Here is a 24850-nt window from a genome sequence, read left to right on the forward strand (position 1 = left end):
CATATGCGCTTTGAAAGTTAAACACACATTCCACCCCTTCTGCTGATAGAACATGTTGAAACCTAGAGAAAGCATAAAGGCTGTTTCCATGTTATGTAACAGGCAACAACACAATGAAATGTGCCTTATATGGAACCTGAATTAAATATAAACCTGCCTTTACTGTGATTTGTTATTGGTCAAGGAAAATATAGAATAAAAATCAATGTAAATTACATGTAATAAATTGAAACTGGGCATGGAAATCAAAATGAACAAAAGGATTTTGTGGAAAATAATCTTATTCAATATTTGTTTGTTTATTTTTATTTCTTTATATACCATTTTTGTTCTGTACTGTGTATCCTGGATTGTACCAGAGTGGGAACATTCCTATTACAAATGTGAAAGACTTAGGCCCAGTTTTGTCAGAAAATTACGTGCAGAGTACTTTAATATGCTGGTGGTAAAAGTAATAATGAAAGAAAGTAAGAGGAAAGAAGGAAATGAAAGACAGGAAATTGAAAATACAAGGTACTATCAGAAAGTTCCCAGACTAGGTGAGAAATTAAATTCTGGCTTAACTTACACAATTTTACTGCCATATCCTTCGAAATAACTTCCTTGGGAATGTATACAGCAATCACATAATATTTTCAACATTTCAAAAGCACCATGAAAGTGATTTTCATTAATGCCGTCGAGTACTGCTTGTAATTACCTTTGGATGTCAGACACTGTTTCAAAATGTTGTCCCTTCAGTTTCATTTTCAATTTGGGGAACAAACAAAATCGCAGGGGGCTAAGTCCAGCAAGTAGGGAGGATGGGGAACAGTGACCTTGTTGTTGTTAGTCACATACTCTATGGTTTTCAGGGATGTGTGGGCAGGCTCATTGTCATGATGAAGGAGCCAGTTGTGGCTGCGCCAAAGTTCTGGTCTTTTTCACCGCACACTTACTCTCAAGCGTCTTGAAACCTCACAGTAAAAGTCAGAGTTTTCCGTAGTGTTAGGAGGAATGAATTCACAGTGAACAATCCCCTTCACGTTGAAAAAAGCAAAGAGCATTCTCTTTGTTGAACTTTGGACCTGCCGCACCTTTTTTGCTCTTGGTGAGTGTGGGTTCTTCTACTGTGACAATTGTTGCTTTCTTTCTGTGTCGTAACCATAAGTCCAACTTTTGTCACCCATTATGATCCTGGAGATACAAATAAAAGTTTGGTCCTTGTTAGCCTTCTCTCATAGCTCAAGACACACGTTTATGTGCCACTGCTTTTGATCACTTGACAAGAGTTGGGGAATGAAATGTAAAAAGGTCTTGAAGACTGAAATTTGGTTTTTGGGTAGGATGTACCAACTCAAAGACACTATAACAAATATATCAAATGACAATATATATATTAAATACTAAATGTGAATACATTGTAAGTCCTTGGAGGTAATAGACCTCCGGCAATCAAGCAATCAAAATCGTACAGACCAGGAAAGTGAATCGACTGAACAGTTCAAGCTCCCACAACAGAATGGATCACTCGCGTTGGACCTCAGCCGTCCGGAACTAGGAAGTGTAACAGTGGAAGAGAGAAGGTAGTAAAAGGGGGAACGCCCTCTGATGTAATGCAGACATGGCGTTACAGGAACAAACTTTGTGACATTGCAGCACACGTTCAAATTTTCTGTTAATATCTCCTGGCAAACTGCACAACTGATCCCACTGGTGTCTGTGAGCTCATGGATTATTGGCCGATGGATGAGTGCTCAAATTTTTTCAACATTTTCTGTAGTTTTGCTGTTGCTTGGTTGCACTGAATGTTCATCATCTTCAACTGACACTCAACCAACATTGAAACATGAATGCCGTTCAAAAGCCACTCTCTAGCTTAAAGAATGTTCTCCAAAACCCTCATGAAGCATTTCAGGGGTTTTGGTAGCAGATTCACCAAGCTTCACATAAAACTTGATGCAGACACATTGCTCAATTTTGCTGTCCATTGCAGACAAAAGGAAATACAAAGTTGAAAAAGCGCTCATGTAAAACTAGTGCATGTTCACAACACGGTGTCACATGGCAGACTGATGCAATAGGCTTGCAGAAGTGTGACCTTGGCCTCCCCCCTCATCTTCTTTCACCAAGGCAGATACAGCACTAACAATGCAGGAACTCTCCAATTGCATCTCCTATGTACTACCGATCAACAGCCTGTATATACCATGAATTTGTAGTTTGAGTTTTGCATTAGAAATAATTGCATAAATACAGGAGGTATGTACTAAACATTAGTTTTTTGGCCATGTGTGAAATGACTTTTTGAGTTTGGGATAAGATTGAGACTAGAATTAGGAAACATTTAGAGAATCAAAATGAGAATGGGCCTCTTCTCCAGTAGACAATGATTTTTTGGCTGTAATTGCAGTATTTAACACAAGCCACTTTCTCAAAATGGACTAAGTGTACTACTTTATCTACCCAAACACAAGATGACTCCAGATGTACGATGACCCCACACTAAGAAATATGGTTGCACAGAAAGAAATAATTTTTTGTATTAATTTCATGCTGTTACATCAAGTAAACAAGTGAAAGATAATAAACATTTGAAAACGTGTTATACGCGATGTTTATTGAACTTGTTTCTCTCTTGAAGTCACTGGCCTGTATTCATGTTCTCTAGTGTGTCTGGCTTCAACATTCCTGTTATCTGTCTCAGCTTCACTGTCTACACAATTCTCATCTTCTTTCTCACATTCATTACTCACACTTTCATATTCACTATCAACATTCCAACTTTCTCCTTCATCCTTCCACCAAACACCATCCATCTTTCTACCCATTGCATTAGATATACAGTGCTTTTTTAAACCTCTTGACTGTCATTTGTGGAGAGAGAGATCCAATGCACAGCAGCTGTATACTGGGCTTCTTTATTTGCTTGGCTGAAGTTAGAGCCAGTACCTTTGTAAAAGCTATTCACAAGACAATTTGTTCATATATCCTGAAAAAGTTTATACACTACATCTAGAACTTGCAGTTGTGGGGTCATCCCTCCAGGAGTAACTACATGGTTGGTATTCCTTGCGTGAGTCACAGATCTGGCTTCCAGTATTATATAACCTTTATATGCATCCAGCACAACCGTTCCTCACATTTTCAAGAAATCCCCTGGTCTCTAGTTGTAGACAGTTCGTAAGCAGTCACTCCTCAGTTCCTTAGTCACACAAACTTGATCTACCATCTGATTATCAGTCTCACAGCCACAGGTGTGGCTTAGGTCTAATTTTGAATTCAGCATCACATATAATGATAATTTCATAATTTCTTGCAGTACTGTCAAGATTGCAGTCAGTGACTGTTTTTCATTGGGATATGTTCTTATGACAGCAAATTTTGTACCTACATCATGAGTGGTGTAATGGGGGGGGGGAGCATATAAAAAAACACTGGCATTTCGTTGGCATTTTGTATGTGGCTTAATAGCTAATTATTTGCTTTATGAATGTGAATCATGCTTAATTCTTTATTAAGTCCGTCATAACACAACAATACAGTGTTCAAGGCTAATTAGCTTTGCTACATGTTTCGGTTTTGTCACATGTTGTGATGGACTTAATAAAGAATTGTATATAATAACACAAGCCAGAAGGTCGCGGGTTCAAATCCTGATGAGGTCATTGGATATTTTAAATTGACCTCATCCTTCCAACCGCACTATGGCCCTGGGGCCGACTCAGCCTCTGACAGAAATGAGTACCAGGAATTAATTAAATAATTTTCTGGGGAGTAAAGTGCAGCCGACACGTAGGGCTGACAACCTTACCGCCGTCTTTGAGCCGATTGTCTTGGTAATGTGGGACCCTCAACGTCTCACAACCCTATGGGCCCTCATGGCCTGGTACAGGGGTAACTTTACTTACTTTTTTACTTATATAATAACACAACAGGATGCAAGAAAAGGTGAATCATGTTACTGAAAAATGAGTTTTTGCTTGAAATCTGGTTGTAATTTCTAGCCTAGTGAAGTTCTTTGCCATGAAGAAAACCTGTTACTACACATCATTCAAACATGCCACCTTACACTGGCCTCAGATTCCTTCCAGACTTTAATGATGTATAACTGCTTTGTTGCAGAAGTTCCTCCCGAAGAGTTCACTACTGTCCTGCTTCAGGGCTGTGGCACGTATGCAATAGAAGCTGTCTTCCAGACCAGCACTCCACGATGTGGGGGACGAGTAAGAAGTGTTCACCGCTGAAGATGGGGTTTAAAATGTTATCCAATGGAATCAGTAACTCATGTTTTTGGGTAACTAACATGTGTGTCAGAGTTGGTGCATGGCAAGCAGTGGTGGATATTCTAGGTGTGTGGGTCACAGCTGAAATAACTTAATGAGAGAGGAAAAATAATCATAATGCAGGTGGGCTCATTGCTAATACATCTCAGTTGTAGTGAGTCAAGTCATGACCAAGCTGTCCTGGCTGGGGCTCATTATGGATTTCTACAGTACCTCCAGACTAATGAGAGAACAGTACTTTGAAGTAAGACATGACAACTTCTTTGCTCACCCTTTCCAGTTTATTGTACACATACATAATCTCATCAATTCTTCATTAATCTATGTAGTTTATATTGTGTTGTTAAATAACAATGGAGACTGATCTGTTATTTGTACCAGGGATAACCAGTAGGTCTGACGATTGTTAATAGATTGTAGGATGTAATTGATAGGCATCACTAAAAAGGTATTCCAGATAATCAGAAGGACATAAACCTAGAGAATAAATGAAAATCTTTAGAAATGCATAAGAAAAATCCTAGCACTTCAGAATTTCAGCTGAAAAATTCTGTTCTTCACTGCTCAGGACTCCAGAAATAGAAGTGAAATCTACCAGTCACTTGATAAAATCCACTATATTATAGCCTTATGATATGTTCCATGCAAATGCAGTCTCTGTTAACTCCCCTGTGGTGACTGGGTGACCATATTCTTTGAACTCAGTTCATATGTCTTCCTGAGCTTTCATCCAGTAACTACTGTACCATTTTTTCTGTAATAAAATCTAAAATATAGACAGTATATCCATCTATCTGTCTGTCTCTGTGGTCTAGTGATCAAGAGTTCCTGGCTACAGATCCAGAGGTATGGGTTCGATTCCCAGCGCTACCAGATTTTTGAGGGGTCACGTGGTAGCGTAGTGGGTTGAGGGGCTATGCTACAAGCCGGAAGGTCGCGGGTTCAAGTCCTGATGAGGTCATTGGATTTTTTTTCAGTTGACCTAATCCTTCCAGCCGCACTAGGCCCTCAGGTTTACTCAGCCTCTAACAGAAATGAGTACCAGGAATTAATGAAATAATTTTCCTGGGTAGTAAAGCACGGCTGACGCGTAAGGCTGACAACCTTACCGCCATCTAAGAGCCGATTGTCTAGATAATGTGGGACCCTCAACATCTCACAACCTTACGGCCCTTCACGGCCTGATACAGGGATAGCTTTACTTTTACTTTACCAGATTTTTGAGAACTAGTGGGTCTGGAACGGGATGCACTCAGCCTCATGAGGATAATTGAGGAGCTATTTCAAGGAAATAGCAGCTCTGGTCTAGAAAACCGAAATGAACGGCCATGGGGATTTATTGCGCTGACCACGCAACACCCTCTGTCCGCTAAAGTTGGCACTAACTTCGCCGAAAAGTGGCGGTTGCTCGGTTGGTATAGTTTGCTTGCGGACTAAAACCACCAAGTAAATCCATCTATCAGTTTGGCCATGTGTCGACTGTTAACTTTGGAGTAGATGATCTGATTTTGTCGAGTTTCTGTAATGCAGGGAAAGGATATAAACATTGTGTGCTTACATATGTTTAGTATACTAAGAATCTTTCATGTGCAGTTGATATATTGTTTTTATATGACAATTGCTACATGATGTCATTATTATTGTAGAGGATGCTTTTATATGTATTTCTTTCAACCTACTATGAATGTTCTACTTTTATTCTCTTTAATCATTAGGTTCTCTAAACTTAAGCGGAATATATAGACATATCTCATTGTAATTTTGCACATGTAATGTAAATAAACTGTAATCATGAAGATTCCTGATTCTGGGATATACTGCTGTGTAGTCTGCTGAAAGTCAACTGACATTTCAGATGTACATGTCACCTCCATCTTCAGGGTTGAAGAATAAGCAAAGCAAGAAACCAGCATGAAGCAGGTAGCAAGCAAGCTTACGGTTGTGAATGCAGTAACTTATATATGTGACACCTGGGCTATATGACTACTGAAGGATATGATGGATATAGAAGCAGGTATAATTAACTCCACAGAGTAGAGTCCTTCCTAAGAAGCTAACCCAACAAAAAACACATTACCGTGACTTATATGGTGTAGGACAACCTCTGGCTTGAAGAACTGCTTGTAGTCTCCTTGGAATGGATAAATAGAGGTCCTGTATGATTTTCAAGGGAATCTTGTACCATTCTTCCTGCAAAATATTGGCTAGTTCTGTTAATGATGATGGAGGTGGATAACGCGCATGCAGATTGCTCTCCAAAACAGACCACAAAGGCTCAATAATATTGATATCTGGTGATTGTGGGGGGCCATGGCAGATGTGACACTTCATCTTCGTGCTCAGAAAACCAGTCCTGGACGATGTGAGCTGTGTGAACAAAGGCAGTGTCATCTTGGTAAATGGCATTACTATTGGGGAACAAAGTTTGCACCATGGGATGGACCTGGTTGCCTAAAGTGGTCATGCAGTCGTTGGCAGTGATCTGACCTTAAAGGGTAGTGATGGGTCCGACAGAATACCATGATATGGCTGCCCATACCATGATCGAACCCCCGCCATGTTTCACTCTTGGCAGCAAACAATCTGGATCATAAGCTTGGGATGGCATTCTCCAGATGTAAACTCAGCCAGCAGTCGGAAACAGTGTGAAGGTGGACTCATCCGACCAAATGACCGTCTTCCATTGCTCCATAGTCCAGGTTTTATGACTTCGGCACCACGCTGTCCTCTTAGTGGCCTTTTGATCACTGATGAGTGGCTTTGGAATTGCAGCTCGTCCATAAATACCCTTCTTGTGGAGTTCCCTTTGTACTGTTTTGGTGCTGACAGGGTTTTTTGAGCATGACGTTTAGTTCAGCAGTCACTTTTGCAGCTGTAGTCTTCTTATTTTTCATCACAGTCCTATGCAATGTTCGTCTGTCTTGATCACTCAACACACATTTCCGTCCACACTGGTGTTTATCAGATGTGGTTTTTCCAGTTCTGTATGCGGTCAGAATCTTGGATACTGTGCCTCGCGAAACACCAAAAACCTTGGCTAACTTGGTTACAGAAGCACCCACTATAGGCGCCCCAACAGTTTGCCCGCGTTCAAATTATGTTAGCTCTGATATGATGCACTAAAAACTGCGCTGAACACTGTCTCGATAACAAATGAAGCTTGCAACGTATCGTGGAGGTTGTACAGGTAGTGGTGTTGGGCAGATACGACAGCATCACCTACCAACGTCGCTAAAATAAACATTTCAATTCAGGCATGCATTTCACAAGGTGTTTCCATATTTTTGTCCATCCCCTGTATATATTATATGTCATGTAACAGTCGCATTCACAATGAGTGGCTCTTTCTAAGGGACCCAACAAAATATGTATCTCCCCCTTCACCTGAACACGGAAACAGATCAAGTTCCTGAAACGTTGTTTTTTCTAGTTTCTAGAATACTAAATAAACATTTCAATTCAGGCATGCATTTCACAAGGTGTTTCCATATTTTTGTCCATCCCCTGTATATATTATATGTCATGTAACAGTCGCATTCACAATGAGTGGCTCTTTCTAAGGGACCCAACAAAATATGTATCTCCCCCTTCACCTGAACACGGAAACAGATCAAGTTCCTGAAACGTTGTTTTTTCTAGTTTCTAGAATACTGAACAATGGACAAAGTCCAAAAACCTAGCAATTCTGAGTATTATGCATTGTCAGAACCCTTTAGAAATTACAATGAGCCATGTTTGGGAAAATTAATAAAAATGATTTCTTTTTATAAGATTTCACCTTGGAATGGTACACAATAAACAAGTAAAGGTGATTTGTTCCTTATATGAAATTAATTATCGGCCCATGAAGGCATATTGGGGTGTATAGTTATGGTTCCAAGAATTTTTGTCCTTGATAGAGATGGCGATGTATAGCCATATCTATACCTCTGCCAGGGAAGGATCTCATAGCCAATCTGGACATAATGGCAAAGGAAAGAGTACCTCTTCTATTCACCAATAAAAATATTTGTGGTTTTAGTCTGTAAGCATACTATACTGACAGAGCAACTGCCACTTGTCTTGGTAATAAATGTTTTGATTCAATAAAACCAAGGAATTTTTTGACCAGCTGAACTACCGTCAACTGAGCAAGTGCTGCTGTGCTACAAGGAGTAGGTCATCTATTTTATATATTTTGTAGACCTCATTCAGCCTGGAGGCCAACAGTTGGTAAACCCTGGTGTAAATCATACAAAACCTTGCAAATTTAGATTCACTATTCAAAATCTGATTCATGTCAAGAGTGTTTTCTTGCTCCATATCATGCTCTCATACCCTGGATACACCACTGTTAGCATGTGCATGAGTGGAACTGCTTTTTGGCGTGTTGTTGGTTAAAAATTTTAAAATTGTGTTTGTTAGTTTTGTCATGTCTATCCTTCCTTCTGTCAGCATATAACAGCTCAAGAACCAATTGCTGGATTATGAAGATGTTTTGCATTTGTGAGTTTTACAAAATCCGTCAGCACATTCCAGTGTTGGTTAAAATCAGACATCAAGAACAGACACTTTGTACAAAGACCTACAGTCATTTCTACATGTATCTGAAGTATAATTCTCTAAATATTTATAAGAGTGAAAAAAGTTGTGAAAGAAGCTGTCGAGAAAAATTAACTGCACGTTTTATTTCTAATATACGTGGGTAGGCTGAAAAGTAATGCACACATGCTTGTAGAGCGTGAACAAAAACAAATAGCAAGATCCGGCAAAAAGTACATTAAAGTACAATTCTTAAGTTTCAAAAGCATATATTTATTTTTCAACATAGTCACCGTTAAGGCTAACACATTTCTCTCAACGTGTAACAAGTTTTTTCATTCCGTCACTGAAAAGTTCTTCCGACTTTTCTCGAATCCAGGATTTGACAGCTGCCTTCACCTCATCATCCGAGGTGTAATGAATACCCTTGAAGTCTCTCTTGAGTAGAGGAAAAAATAAAAATCGCAAGGCGCAAGATGGGGGGAATAAGGAGGGTGTGGAATCGGTTCAAACTTCAGGTTTCGCAGAGCCTCTTCAGTTGCACGCGAGGTGTGTGGACGAGCGTTGTCATGTTGCAAGATTATTGGTGCCAGGCTGCCTCTAACACGACAAACTCGACACCGGAGGTGTTTTAGAATCTGTATGTACTGAGAAGAATTTACCGCTGCCCCTCGTTCCAGAAAATCGGTCACATAAACTCGGTGAGCATCCCAAAACAGTCAAAAGAAGTTTTTTGGTGGATGGCTGTGTTTTGAACTTTTCGCCTGAGGAGAAGATGGATGTCGATATTCAGCGCTCTGTCTTTTCTGTTCTGGGTCGTAACGATGGCCCCAAGACTCGTCCCCTGTCACAATATTCAAAAGAAAGTCGTCTCCTTCATCACGGTAGCGCTGCAAGTTCGTCGCGGCATTCCAATCGACGCTGTTTGTTCTTGTCTGTGAGACGGCGTAGTACCCATCGTGCACAGATTTTACGGTATCCCAATTGTTCAATAATGAAGCCGACACGTTCCTTGGATATTCCAATATGGTTTGCGATACGCTTTTGAGTGATTCGCCAGTCATTTTGAATCAAATTGTCGACGAGCTTGCAATGATTATTGTCTGTGGCAGTGATCGGACATCCGCTGCGTGTTTCATCAACAATTATGGCTTTTCCAGGCTCGCAACCATGAAATTTTATTACCCATCGATTTACAGTAGACCTATCAACAGCATCGTCACCATAAAGAGCCTTTAAACGACGATGAATCTCAGTAGGAGTCACTTTTTCAGCAGTTAAAAATTCGATAACAGCACGCTGTTTAACTCGCGTTGACATAGCACTAGAACACGTCTCCATACTTCCGCTTCTCAAAATACACTGGATGAACTCAACGACCTCAAAGCTGCGCATGCCTACTGAGGGGGAATGTTACTTCCACATGCCACCTGGTGCGATTCTGAAGGTCATTTCATTCGCGCTCTACAAGCATGTGTGCATTACTTTTCAGCCTACCTACGTACATTCTCTCTAAGTCTTACTGTTTTTGAAATAATTAGAAAATGGGACTTCATGCTGTGTCAGCTTATAAATTGACAGTTGCTGGATTTATTTTGCCTCTGCTCATCTGCCCCTCCTGTTTTACACTATAAGACAGCAAAGAGAGTTAGCATCCACAAATAACAAATATAAGGGCATTTAACAAAGCAATCATGCCAACATTTTTTATACCATGCATATATTTCTTAATGTATTTGTGAATAGGGTGCTCTTGATCTAAGCACAACAAATGCTCGGTAGGTTATGTTGACCATAATTAGACCTAGTGTACCTCCATTATATTGTAATATTTATCATTATTTGGAACAATTATTGTTTCACTGTCAGTAGCCTCTTATGATCTTGATGTCAGTTCTTTCCAGTCTGCTACTATTTCCCCATATGCCACTGCAAGGTCCCCCTTCTTGCATCTTGCACTCAACTAATTTGTGATACATGACATCACTATTCCATGTCTGCTATGACTTATATCCCTGCTAGCTGTCCATTCCCAACTAAGATTGAACTCAGAGTCTACTGTGCTAGTCTTGCTACTTTGGTTTTCTGGCTGCATTCATTCTAGAAGTCTTCCCAGCTACTGTTGTCTATGGCTATCAGTTTGAGCTGGACAGCTCAGTCTAGACAGAGAATCTAGAAGCTTTTTATTGGGGTGAGTGGGGTCCAGTCCTGATGTGTCAAGAGAGGTGCTTCTCACTCTACATAGCTGTGGAGCAACACAGTTATTTTACATTTCAGTCACAAGAATTCTTCCAGTTGAGTGTTGAGTGAAACAGGCTTATAAGTATGGGTATAAATTACTTTTCAAAATGACTGTATCAAGTGTTCATTACCTTCTTTTGCTGGTTTCTTACTTAATTTACTTTTCATCCCTTAAGATGGAGACATGCTCCTTCAAGACATGGGTTGACTATCACTGGACTGTATGGCAGTATGTCCCAGAAAGTGGGATTCTTCACAGTCACTGCTGTGAGAACTTCCAATAACTGAATATTTTTTCTGGACTTTATATGAGTATTATACATGGTGCAGTCCACAAGTTCCCGAAATATATTAATAAAAACTATTACATCTTACCTAGATCTTATTCTGCACCATCACCTTCAAAGTAGTCCCCTTGGGAGCGCATACACTGATCCCAGCGTTTCTGCCATTTTTCAAATGCATCCTGGAAGCCTTTCTTTGTTAGAGTGTTTAGTACTGTCTGCGTTTCCGCTTGAATTTCCTCAACTGTATCAAATCTTCGCCCCTTCAACTTGATTTTCATCTTGGGGAAGAGAAAGAAGTCACATGGAGCTAAGTCTGGCGATTATAGTGGGTGGGGAACAACTGCCATCTTGTTTTTAGCCAAAAATTCCTGCACAATGTAAGCTGTATGCGGTCATGCGTTGTCATGGTGGAGTACCCAGTCATTCATGTGCCACTTCTCTGGACGTTTTCTCCTCATGTTTTCCCTCAAACGCCTTAGAACATCACGATAGAACTCTTTATTGACTATCTGACCAGGAGGGATGAACAATCCCGTCAATATTAAAAAAAAAACAGATCAACGTGGACTTAATGTTGCTCTTGACTTGTTGAGCTTTTTTTGGCCGAGGTGAAGGAAGGCTCTTCCATTGCGACGATTGCTGCTTGCTTTCAGGGTCGTAGCCATAAACCCAACTTTTGTCACCAGTGACAACCTTCGAAAGAAAGTTTGGATCCTCTTGAAGCTGTTGCTGAAGTTCCCTGCAGACTTCCAAGCGATGCTGCTTCTGTTCATTTTGCAGCAGTCGTGGCACAAACTTCGCCGCAATCCTCCTCATGTTCAGTTCCTCTGACAAAATTCGTTGACATGTACCATAACTTAGTCCCAAGGTGTCACACAGAGGTTTTGGATGGTCAGTCTACAATCTTGCAGAATCAGATCCCTAACTTTCACGACATTTTCTGGTGTTTTGCCCGTTGACGGCTGTCCCGAATGATCGTCCTCATCAGTCAATGTTCGACCTTTTTAAAACGCTTATACCAGTTGTATGTTTGTGTCTGGCCTAAACTGTTTTCGCCAAAAGCTTGCTTCAACATTTGGTGCGTTCCTGTAGCGGTTTTCCCAAGTTTGAAACAAAACTTTATACAGACATGCTGCTCTCTCAGGTCAGCCATCGCAAAACCGCAAACTCACGGAAACACAACAATGGAAATACGTTCACCAACAATAAACCCAACCACTCAACTCGACGCCGTTTGCCACACTGATTCAAGAAGGATGTGTGAGGAGACATCTAGCGGTATTTTGATGTACTCAACCATTCGCGTGCAAAATTCAAATTTCCAAAACTTTTGGATTGCCCCACGTACAATTTAATGTCACCCAGCATCATAATTTTAACTTCTACGGTCAGCAGTAACTATAAGACATGTGTGAAATTGTGGTATGGGGGGACACTAGCCACTAGCACTGCACATTTAGAATCCTTCATTGATTTATGATTTATTTATGGTAATATATTGTCACATGAATAAGTGGGGGGGGGGGGTCATTGCCATGCCAGGGTGTCTCTCTTTTTCAAGGCACATTGAGACTTCCAAACCCCTTCTCTTCTAGGCCTTTCTATAAAAGCAGTGGGCTGTCTCATTCACATTAGTACCTGAATATTCTCTAATTTGAAATATATATACGTATATAAAACCATGGCTGCAAGGCAAGCGGAGGACAATAACATACATGTTAGACAGAAGTGAATGGCTGCATGGAAGTGGTTAAACAGCATGCTCATAATCTTTGCAAGGAGTTTAGTGATGAGGTGTAGGTGACATGCTAAGGGCCTCAGTGGTGGTAATGGTGGTGGTGGTGGCAGTGGTAGTGGCAGCAATGATAGTGCTAGACCTAGAGTAACAGTAATAACAACATCATTGTCATAATGATGATGATGACACCAATGGTCATAGAGCTATAGAGTTAGAAATCTGTGCAATAAGAAAGTGGGCTGTTTGAGTTCTGCTTGGAACTCGTGTATCATCATCATTCTTTGCAGCATTATGCTTGAAGAGAAATGTTATAGATGTTACTAAATAGAATCCTCCCATTGTTTCAGATGTCTTTCCAGTCATGTCTTTTAATTTGGTCAATGTTTTAAAATCTGTTTTGGTATCCTGTCAGAGTTTATCCTATCAATAAGTTTCTTCCAGTTTCTTTTCTCTTCTGTAATTTCTGTTACTTGTGGAATCTTTAGTTCTCTCATAAACTTTTCATTTCTTTTTATAGTCTGAAAGGGTGTATACCCGAGTCATGCTTCTGAAATGTATATATGCTGATATTTACGTATTTATTTATTTATTTATTTATTTACTTCATATCCATGGATCATTATGCATGATATAGGACAAGTCAATATTCTTTCATCATTTCTTTTTATTGCCCATGATTCACTTTCATTAGATAATACTGGTCTAACAGATGTCTTAAAAAATTTATTTTATGCCTGGAAACTAAAGAAGGTTTGAAAATCTGATTTATGTTCCTCATATTTTTATAGTATTTACAACTCTTACATTCAAACCATTTTCTTCTTCTTAAGATACATTACGTTCCACATAATTACAAACATGAGTTAATTTCAGTATCCCATCATTAATGCAGATCTAGCTTCTGACTGGTTCCTTAATCTAAAGGTCCTTTTTTTTTCTTTGTATTCCTCTCTGTGGAAAATTCTGCAGTTGTATTGTTCAAGTTGTATATAGAGCACTGTACATCATCTTAAGATTTGGCAGGATAGGTCTTATCAAGAAACAGCATAGTGTCAGTGTTACAATTGTTGCTAATTGAGATGTTTCCATGTCTAGTCAGTCACCATTTGTGTTACTCATATTTTTTTGTTCATATGTATTATAATGGTGAGAACTACATCCTTGTATCACAGCTATGTAAACTTTTTTTTTTTGTGTCATTGTTCAGTGTTCTGACAATTTTTATTTTGACATGTTCATTAATTCAAAATATCTGATCGTTGCAGCTAACGTTTCACCAGGTTCAATGCTGCATTTTGGTGTTCCAATGGGCTATGCTGTCTTCAACACATGCCAGCAATCTATTGAATATAGGTGATGACATCCAGAAATAATCAAAGAACTTTTTCTTCTTCTGATATAATTTTTCTTAAAGAGTATAAAATGTTCAAAATTATTTTATCTTTACAAGTAATGTATGCACACATTATTTCCATAATATCCTTCAATATGTCTTTCACTAATGAAGTAACTGCAGCATTATTTAGTATTTTCTGTCCATGACATAAAAGGACAACCCTTCCCCCAAGGTCCTATCCTAATCTGAAACAACAGCCAATACAGCTTTGCATTGGCCATTGATTTTGCCTTTTAGAATAATGGACTGTGACAAATATTCTGCTGTAGTAATGAAAGAGCTTTCATCTTTCTAGTGGACTGTTTAGTTTGATGTCCATTAGAAGAAAAATGTATAATGTGGACCACGCCTTAGGGACACACAGATGAATCAAAGCATTTGTTGATATTGTCACATGTACTCATATGTGTGACTGTAGATGGGGTTTGAATTGGTAACTGGATTTATTGAAAGCTTACAGATCATAAGTACAAGTAACTATAGCGCTATTGCTAATTCACTCCATCTACAGTTCACTACAGCACACTGTAAGTCTTCTCAGTCTGCTGTGTCTTCATCAGTTGTTGCCTGGTAAAGGCTTCAAATGCCCTAGCTTCCTCAGCTTTTGGTGACTGTCTCACAATTAACTCCTACTTTTCTAACTGCTGCCTCAAAACTCCTCTTCTAATGGCAGTTGGCCCTTGTTATACATACAGCCTGGGATTGGATCACATAGATAACACTGCTTCCAACAACTATTCTGTTGTTACGTGTGTGTCTGTTGCAGCCATTACCTAGCAACGGTCATCTTTGCCAAGCCATTACTTAGCAACGGCTTATTTCGCAGTCATTGCCTAGAAACAGGTCTACATGCCACAGCATGCCTGAATGTGCGTGCTCAAACAAAAGGTAAAAGTGGTGTTAGAAGGAATAGAGTGTGTGAGGAACTAGAGTCTTGTATATGATCATATGTGGATGGGAGGATAATATTGAAATGAATCTTAAAAGACATATATTATGAAGGTATTGGCACTAACTTCATCAAAAAGCGGTGGTTGCTCGGTTGGTATAGTTCACTCGCGGACTACGGGCCACTGAGTTTGTTTATTCATAAGTTGGATTTATGTGGTTCTGTGTACATGTTCAGCAGTGGGCTCTTGCAAACACATCCTTTGGGTTTGAGTATTTAGTCAGTGTGATAAATTTTATAACAGTGGATTTATGTCTGAAATAAATGGACTTCAAGGGCAGCTGGCTATGCAAAGTCACAAAGCATGCATTTAGAAATGATGCATATTCCAACTGAAGCACACTTTTCCAGTCAAATTTGTAGGTGCATGGAGGAAAGGATATTAGTATTGAAATGTGATTGTATGTGTATGATGGGAACTTTAATATTGAGGATATAATGAAATGGTGTTCTGGAATGTAATTGTTCATACACCCTTTGGATGTTGCATGATGTAAGCCAAGGTTTGATTACTTGCAATGAGGAGATGACAGTAAGAAATATGAATGTTCTTTGAGCTGCAGCATATTGAATCATGTCAAATTGCTGGCAATATTTTCATGCATTTGTTGTAATTTTTTGTACTGCTATAGGTGTACAGTGTTGCACAATAAGTATTAATTTTCATATTGAGGGTGGCATTCATCTCACAGGGCACAGACTGTCCATCCCTGATACAACATTTATCACTGGGGAACAGGGGATTTACAACAGTCCAATGGTATAATATACCTTGGGCTGCGCCATAGCTCAAGCATTTAGTCGCTGGCTTCCCACCACGGCGGCCCAGGTTTGATCCTGGATCTGGTCAAGTGGGATTTGTGGTGGAAAAAGTGGTGCTGGGGCGGGTTTTCTCCGAGTACTTCTGTTTCCCCTACCAATCTTCATTCCACCAAATTTTTCCATCATCATAATCACCCAGGGCAGGTACAATAGGCCACTCAGTGGCTGCCGTGCCGAGTGGACATAACTAGACTCCACCCCCCACTAAGCGAATAATATACCTTGCAGGTGTGTTAAAATGGTTATTTTGTAATTGTAGTTAGAACTTACAGGCTGTAATGCTCTGGGTTATTCTGTTCTGATGTTAGCACAAATGTTTTGTTTCACAAATTAAATGAACTAACAATGAATATGATAAATGTTGTTGTGTAGATGATATTAAGTATTCTACAGACTGTCCAGTCCTGTGTGTAAGATTCTAGGTTTTCATGGTAACATGGTGCTAGTTTTATTGTTGACAGGAATTGTGAGCCATATTTACATCAGTTTACAGAATGCAGCACCAGCACTGTTAACTTTCTCTTGTAATGGCAGTCCTTGTCACCTTATATCACTCACAATTATATATTGTTTCATTTGCATTTAGGTCCTGATTCTTTCAAATGGTGCATATGGCCAGAGAATGAAAAAGATATGTGACATAAGTAGTATTCCATGTGACATTTTTGAATTTCCTGAAGACAGTGCTGTGGAAGTAGCAAAGGTAATGAGAGTACAAATTGTTTATAAATTTACAAATAAATAATTTATGAACTTCAGTGCAAAATAGTCACTTTTCAGGGTCATTCTGTAATGTAATTTTATGTGTTTAAGGTTTTTCATAATCAAATTCTTAATATGTGCCCATTCTCTTTGTGACAAAAGACATAAAATCATCTAATGTCAGGTATGCAGTATCATTTATGAATAGCATCTCTCAACTATGACTTCTTGAATCCAATTCATGTTACTGTAACTTATTAACCGTTCAGCGTGGTTTGACGTGTATGTTTCGTCAGGTATTTAAATCGTCTGCGGGGGTTCGATGTCTATGTTTCGTCCAGCTGCACACCTATGTTATAACGCCCATAATAATTGATGGTTTTGCTGTAGATTGTTAGATTTTTCGCTGGCCTGTTGTCAGAAGTTCTATATATAATGGGACACGAGTTTAGCTGTGTTAAGTCATCGTTACATATGCCTGTCTTGCAGCAAAATCATGTTGCTCTTGGAAGCGGTTTCCTCATTCAAACTGTTATGAATGGCGTGTTTTCTTTCCTATGAAGTTATAAACAGCAGAGACGTAATATGTGCTGTGTTTATAATATCATATTGCCCTGAGCTGGCCACACTAACACACTCAATTGGAATTCTTAGAAGAGGGATGTCCAAATTTTATTCTTGCAAGATCGATTGATTTCGCACAGTACATAGCAGCCAGTTCTTAGAAAAACGCCACAAATTAAGGCAGAACACTGTGGTCACCCCCTGAGACCATGGATGTGTGTGGGGGTGGGAAAGGAACTCATTCCTTCATGTATTATCGCTCCAGTTGACTCCATTTTATCGTACTGACCTTGGTAGTCGTTTCAAGGGATGACCATAAATATTTTTTTGAGCCAGCTAAGCTCTGCTTTCGTTCACTACATACCAGCCAGTTCTTTGAATAACTTCATGAATTCTGTGGTCACCCCTATGACATCTGGGGCAGCCAAAATGTTTGGAATCTGAAATGCAGAAGCACCAACCCCTTGTTATGATAACATAAAGGTTGAATTTACTGCAGCTAATCTGGCAAGCTATACTACTCAGGGAGAGACAACATTTCCTCTTGTATTCCCCCCACGGGGAAGAAGGCAAAGCCACACAGAAGATGTTTGGTTTACGGAAAAAATAGCCAAATGAGAGATACACAGTACTGGTGTGGTGAATGTGAAAGCATTGTGTATAGAAGAATGCTTCAATGCGTACCATACTCTGCTCAAATTCTAATCCACCTGCTTCCATTGCCGAGATACCGGTCGCTCATATTATAAGGCAAGGTTATAAAACCATCTTTTAATGCTTCAATGCGTATGATACACTGCGCAAATTCTAAACCAACTGCTTCCATTGCTGAGATACCGGGCGCTCACATTATAAGGTAAGGTTATAAAACCACCTTTTAAGATCATTTTAGTGAAAGTTTCATGTTCCTATCTCATAGAATTTAAGAACAATGATGAATAAATCATTTTCGAGTAAAATTTAAATGGCCGGCTGAGTATATTACCGCCGGAGAGACGGCAGCAGAATTTAAATGACCGCGCAAAAGGGTTAATACAAAATTTAATTTTAATATTATCTCCTCAGCCTTCCGTGGAGCTACTTTCTCTTTAAAATTCCTGTTCTTTTCATATTCAACAAGTATTCTTTGCTGAATAGGTTACATGGAATGTCAAAAGGGAAGATGAGGGTGAATTTTGTTTTCTTTGAGGAGCTGAGGAAAACCACTAGAAACCTTAGATGAGTTAATCTTTAAACTGAGAAGTGAACCCAGGATTTCTGAATAGAAAGGAGTGGTAACCACTGTGATGATTGAGTGTGCTTCTTTTCCTTTCTAACTGAAGTTTTCCTTAGTTTTTCTCATTCCCTCTGGGTAAATTCTGAGATAATACCTTCTTTAGGTCATGAGCACTCCCAAATGCTTTCCAATTCACGAGTTATCTCACCACTGACACTATATAGTCTCGACTCTGAAAGTGTTGTTAAATTACGCACACACACACACAAAAACTGTACTAACTCGCATCTAATTTACCACTACAGAAAATTGAAAATCAGTATTTCTTTATTTTAACAACTGATTTCCATAATATCCGTCATTTCATCCATTTTCTTTTTGAAAGTGTATTTAAAGAAGCCCATCCTCTGAAGCATAAGAACATCCAGACATGACCCAACCCTTAAAATTTGATCCTAAAATATATATTAACTTTTCGTATCGTTGTTCCTATGATGTCCAGGTGAAGGAGCAGCTGCGGAAGGGGGACCAGTATGCAGTGGTGGCAGTGGTGCACTGCGAAACAAGCACAGGTGTGATCAACCCCATTGAAGAACTGGGGCAGGCTGTCAAACATTACCAGCCTCAAGCTGCTTTCTTTGTAGATGCAATGAGCAGTTTTGGTGCTGTGCCAATTAGAATTCAGAATGGCCATATAGACTACCTTGTCAGCTCTGCCAACAAGTGTTTTCAAGGTGTTCCTGGGTTTTCATATATTATTGCCAGGAAATCTGAGCTCCTTAAGTGCAGAGGTATATTCCTTCTACTCTTCAAAATTATCTTGTGATTATCATCAGCATCATTACCCAAATTCTGATTTATTCCTTCAGGCAATTCTCGCAGCCTTAGCTTTGATCTAGTGGATCAGTATGAAGGACTGGAAGGCAATGGGCAGTTCCGTTTCACCCCACCAACACACACATTAGTGGGTTTTGTTCAAGCATTGCAGGAGTTTCAGGAAGAAGGAGGGGTTAAAGGTAGAGCGAGGAGGTAAGACAGCATTACACACTCCTGTGGTGAAAATCGATTGTAATGACAAAGATGGTGTCTATTAGTTCCTGGGTGTTAGGATACCAATGGTGGCAGCCTGAGAGTTCCCAGTGTGGCTGCTAAGATAGTGAGTTTTATGGCATATTTCTAAATTGTGGTTTGTTGGGACTCCCATTTTGGTCAGGGAAGTAATTCTCAAAGCCTGCCATAACATACAGGGGCTAATCAGAAAATAAACTCCATTTATTTGAGGCAGCTATTGTGGGAGCAGGGGAGAGCTTGCACATGCAAGGTAACATCATAAGACTAACTACATTGTAAATCATCACATAACTTGTCACCTAGTATTTGTTCTTGTCTCTTCAGAGTGAGCTATTATGTGTCCTGCGATTGATAATTCTGCCACTTGCTAAAACTGTGCTATTTTCTGCTTGCTTTATGCTAAGTGCTCAGAAAATCCATTGTGAATTATGCGTGGCAGTTTATGGCCTAAATGTAATGAGTGAAGGAACTGTGAGTAAATGGTGGAGAATGTTCAGAGATTGGCGAACAAATGTTCACAATGAAGAGCAAAGTGGTCGGCAGCCATCTGTAGTGAGTGTTGACCAAAAAATTTATGAAGGACCATGCTTCACAATTTCAGAACTTTGGAGTGAATTTCCGCAAATTTTGCGCATAGTTCTCTGCATGATTGTTACAGTTAGGCTAGGCTGTTGCAAGTTTCGTGCAAGATGTGTTCCAAAAATGCTTATGGGTGAAAGATTTGGGGGTTTCACGGCAGTGGGTATGAAGAATGCTGTCTTCTGGGATGTGGTGCTGTGTAGATATTGTGTAAACCGACGTTTCGGATGAACTTATCGCCTCCATCTTCAGGGTATAAAAATCCGCGAGCGAAGAACAAGCGTGAGCAGGTGGCTGCAGTCTACAGTACATTACTCTGAATCATCAGCTTACACAATATCTACATGGCGCCACATCCAAGAAGATGTGTGTGCACAAAATGCAGAGAATGGCTTCAGGTTTGACTTGTTTAGAGCGGTACCACAAAGATGGCGATGGATTTCTCAATCATATCCTACAAGTAAGAGGTGATGAAACCTTGGGTTTCATTTGAGAATGTTGAAATCAAAGAACAGTAAAAGCAGTGGATGCACGCTCATTCACCAAACAAGCCGAAAAAGTTTAAACAAACATCTGCCTACCAGAAAGCTGATTGATGGCAACTTCTTTTTTGGAGAGAAATGGAACGCTGATGGTGGAATTCATGCAACAAGGGACCAGCATAACATCAGAAGTGTATTGCAAAACACTAAAAAATCTTCATAGCGCCATTCAGAACAAAAGGCATGATATGCTGACATATGGTGTAGTGCTCGTCCATGATCATGTGCGTCTGCATACAGCTGTTCGCACTCGAACACTCCAGGAACATTTAAACTGGGAGTTGTTCGGCCACATCTTTACAGCCCTGATCTCGCTCCAAGTGACTACCAGCCCTTTTACCTACCTGAAGAACTGGTTGTGATCACAGTGCTTCAACAATAATGAGGAGTTGATGGAAGGTGCCATCAAAGCATGGCAGGGCTCACTGGCAGCAGACTTCTTTGACACAGGCATACATAAACTTATTCCTCGATATGACAAGTACCTCAATTTCAGCAGTGACTATATTGAGAAGTAGCTTAAGTGTCTATGTATTTTTTTGTACATAATACATTTTTCCACATTACTTGTTTTGTTAACAGCTCACTGGAGGTTACTTTCTGAATGGCCTTTGTAGATTTCAGTCAGCTCATAAATTTCAAAACTTGACTAGGATCTAATGGTGGGCTTTTATAATGACACTGATGATTTTTCAGTTTTTGTAACTGGGAATGTCTTTAGTTGCAAACGAACCACTGGCAAATGAAAGAATTGAGTGGCATGAAGTTAGTTTGTTGCTATAATACTGATTGTATACCACGATTTTGGAAACATTAATTAATAGGATACTAATTACTGTGAACCTATAAATAATGAGTTTTATAAATGCCAGCCAAATTGTTACAATGTTATTAGAAAGGACACAGAAATATGCAGCATACATAGCTTAGCAAGGCTCCAGGAAGTGCCAAAAATACTTTGCATATTTCATGAAAATTTCGAGAACAATTACAGCTTTCATTAACAATTGAGTGAAATAGACTAGAATACATGTTAGGGTTCAGTGAAACCTGGTGAGTAATGCTGTTGTTTCAGGTACAAGCAGAACTGTACAGTGCTGCAGAGAGGCATGGAGGAACTGGGATTCAGCAAGTTGGTGTCTGGTGACTCTGGGGGCTATATTATAACATCATACTACTATCCAGACCACCCCAATTTTGACTTTGAGGAATTCTACTACAGGCTGAGTCAACTTGGTAGGTTACATGTCAAGCCAGGTTATAAGGCTGCACTCTGAAAGATGGGTCACAAATTTGAGCTTTGATTTGAGAAAAATATATATTTAGAATTCAGGTGGATCATTTCCTAATGAAGATCTTAATTACTAAATGCTGAGAAGACTGACGGAGTGACTGATGAAGCAATAGTATGCTTTGAAATAGGCCGCGCCATAGCTCAAGCAGTTAGTCGCCGGCTTCCCACCGCGGCGGCCCGGGTCTGGTCAAGTGGTATTTGTGGTGGACAAAGTGGTGCTGGGGAGGGTTTCCTCAGAGTACTTTGGTTTCCCCTGCCAATCTTCATTCCACCAAATTCCCCATTATCATAATCACCCGGGGCAGGCTACAATAGGCCAATCAGTGGCTACCATGCCGAGTGGACCCAGTTGGACTCCACCCCCAACTAAGCAAATTAATTAAAAAATGCATTGAAATACACTTGCATCAGCTGAATTTGGTGGGTTAAAACCATCTGTTGGGACAACTGTATTTGCTACCAAGTATGTTCTAAAGTTTCACAACTTTTCAGTAACAAAGCATTGCTTAATTTACCATGTGGTAAGAGAAGGAAAGAAGACTAAAAGTTTGTAATAAATTATCAATGTTAGTTCTGCTAAACACACTCATGCTGCAGCCAACATTCTCACTGGCTATGATGACATCCACGCCTCAATGTAAACTGCATATACTTTAAATCAGTAATTCAAATTTTGAGTACACTCATATATAGGTTACACCTCACCCCTTTATACTAGGCATTTTTATTATCACTTGATTCATCATAGTGGAGTGGACAACAATGTTGCCACATAATAACAGTTGTAACTGAGCTGTAAGATTGGTCTCACAATGAAAAAATGAGGGATAAAGGTTGACCATCATTATCTTAGAGCTTCAAAATCAAGTGAGTAAATATTGTGGAATATGTGGATCTTCTGGTCCCTTTAATCAGTTAGTAACAAGTAAATAAAGAGTATTTGGGTCCAGGTTATCTGAAAATATAGTTGAACTTATATATTATGGTGGTCTGTGTTCAAAAGTAATTTAATAATTGATGCACTGGGAAGACCAAGACATAGGTGGGTGGACAATATTAAAATGGATCTTAGAGAGATAGGATGGGATGGTATTGATTGGATTGATCTGGCTTGGGATAGGAACCAGTGGAGGGCTCTTGTGAACACGGTAATGAACTTTCGAGTTCCATAAAATGCTGGGAAATTTTTGAGTAGCTGCAGAATTGGCAGCTCCTCTAGAATGGCTCAGCTCCATGAGTAAGTAAGTAAATTGTAATTGGTGAATTAATTTTAGTAAAGACTCATAGTAGCAGCTTTAGCCAATACCTCTTACGCAGAACTAAGTTACTATTTGTGTGCAGATGGACTGTTACTGCTACTGGGGATCCCACTGAGGTAGGTTGGTCCTCATCCTGATGCAGAGGTGCAAACAGGGTTCTCAGGTACTTCTATCCGTCAATTCTTTCTTTTGCCATCCATACTTCTCTGTAATCATGTATTTCTTCTTCCTCATTGGCCCTCTTTGCCTGCCACATCTTCCCCATTTTCATCATCTGATCCTTGTACTGATATAGGTGTAGCTGCATCTGTGTCTACAGGCACTGTAAACGATTATCAACCCCTCTCTCACCAGCAAGGATCCTGAATTGGATCATGAGATATGCTGACTTGGACGCTCTCATTCATTGACATTTGAAGATCAGAAATTTACAGCCATCAGCTCCTCTGTAGAGTATCGTATGAGTGCAGCTCTGTACCAGTCCTTTGGAGTGTCTCTTTGCAGAATTTGAGGTGCCTCCACTCTCTCTGCAGTAGAAGCATTGTAATTAGCATATTTCCCCATATACCCTTCCTTAGATTGTTTCCTTTCTCCCTTCTTTTCAGTCTTTCTTTGTCTTGTTTGTTTCTTCACATAATTATTTTTTGCTTCTAAAAAATTGAATTATTTGAAATTTATATTTTTATTTTGTTCTGTTAAAATTTAATGTATGATGTGGGAAGGATGTACAATTGAAAGCTGTTGTTTTCAGGTCAGTTAATATATCCTGGCAAACTCTCAAATGCCAACTGCTTCAGAATTGGTAACATTGGCAACCTGTACCCGAATGACATGAAGTACCTGCTCAAGTGTATAGGTAAAGTGTTGGATGGAATGGGTGTTCCTGTGCCTGTACCTGTGCCTGCACCTATATCTCTGCCTATGCCGTGATGTCAAGTTCTGCATGACAGGTTTCTTCTTAATGACTGATGGGTATATGGTATTTGAGTGGTTCAAATATTGTGTTTCTGAACATTATCCATCGTCTTGTTTTTATTTAAAACAAAACGGATATAGGGACTAGCTGTGTCGATTGGGCCCAACTAAGTAGGTTCCACCTGAAGGCAGAGACAGAATCCAATCTCGAAAGTGTTGTGTTTTAAATTAAAACAGGATGACGGATCATGTCCAGAAACACTTTATTTTTATTGATATACCATTGTCACAGACTCTTGAATTATATTTACTTGGGTGGTTGCATAACTTTTTACAAAGTAGAAACATTATTTTACTTAGAGACACTTGCAACGCTTGTACTATTCATGTGGTATATTGTGTTACCATATCTGTATGCCTGTATGCAACCCCTTTTTATGTGACAACTTTTGAAGCAACTCCTCAGTTTTAATTAAACTCAATATGAAT

General features: G+C 39.6%; 1 protein-coding gene across 1 annotated transcript in view; it reads left to right on the forward strand.

The window, feature by feature from the left end:
* LOC111871386 (2-aminoethylphosphonate--pyruvate transaminase) overlaps nucleotides 1–24515 on the forward strand; it is a 28124-nt gene extending 3609 nt beyond the window's left edge. The window contains exons 3-8 of the mRNA XM_023864467.2: nucleotides 4105–4205; nucleotides 16806–16922; nucleotides 19204–19492; nucleotides 19571–19730; nucleotides 21969–22129; nucleotides 24198–24515. Coding sequence (XP_023720235.1) covers nucleotides 4105–4205; nucleotides 16806–16922; nucleotides 19204–19492; nucleotides 19571–19730; nucleotides 21969–22129; nucleotides 24198–24376 — 1007 coding nt within the window. The 3' untranslated portion in view covers nucleotides 24377–24515. The remainder of the gene's footprint in view (nucleotides 1–4104; nucleotides 4206–16805; nucleotides 16923–19203; nucleotides 19493–19570; nucleotides 19731–21968; nucleotides 22130–24197) is intronic.
* The last annotated feature ends 335 nt before the right edge of the window (nucleotides 24516–24850 follow it).

The sequence above is a fragment of the Cryptotermes secundus genome, unplaced genomic scaffold (genome assembly GCF_002891405.2).
Source record: "Cryptotermes secundus unplaced genomic scaffold, Csec_1.0 scaffold194, whole genome shotgun sequence".
NCBI lineage: Eukaryota > Metazoa > Arthropoda > Insecta > Blattodea > Kalotermitidae > Cryptotermes > Cryptotermes secundus.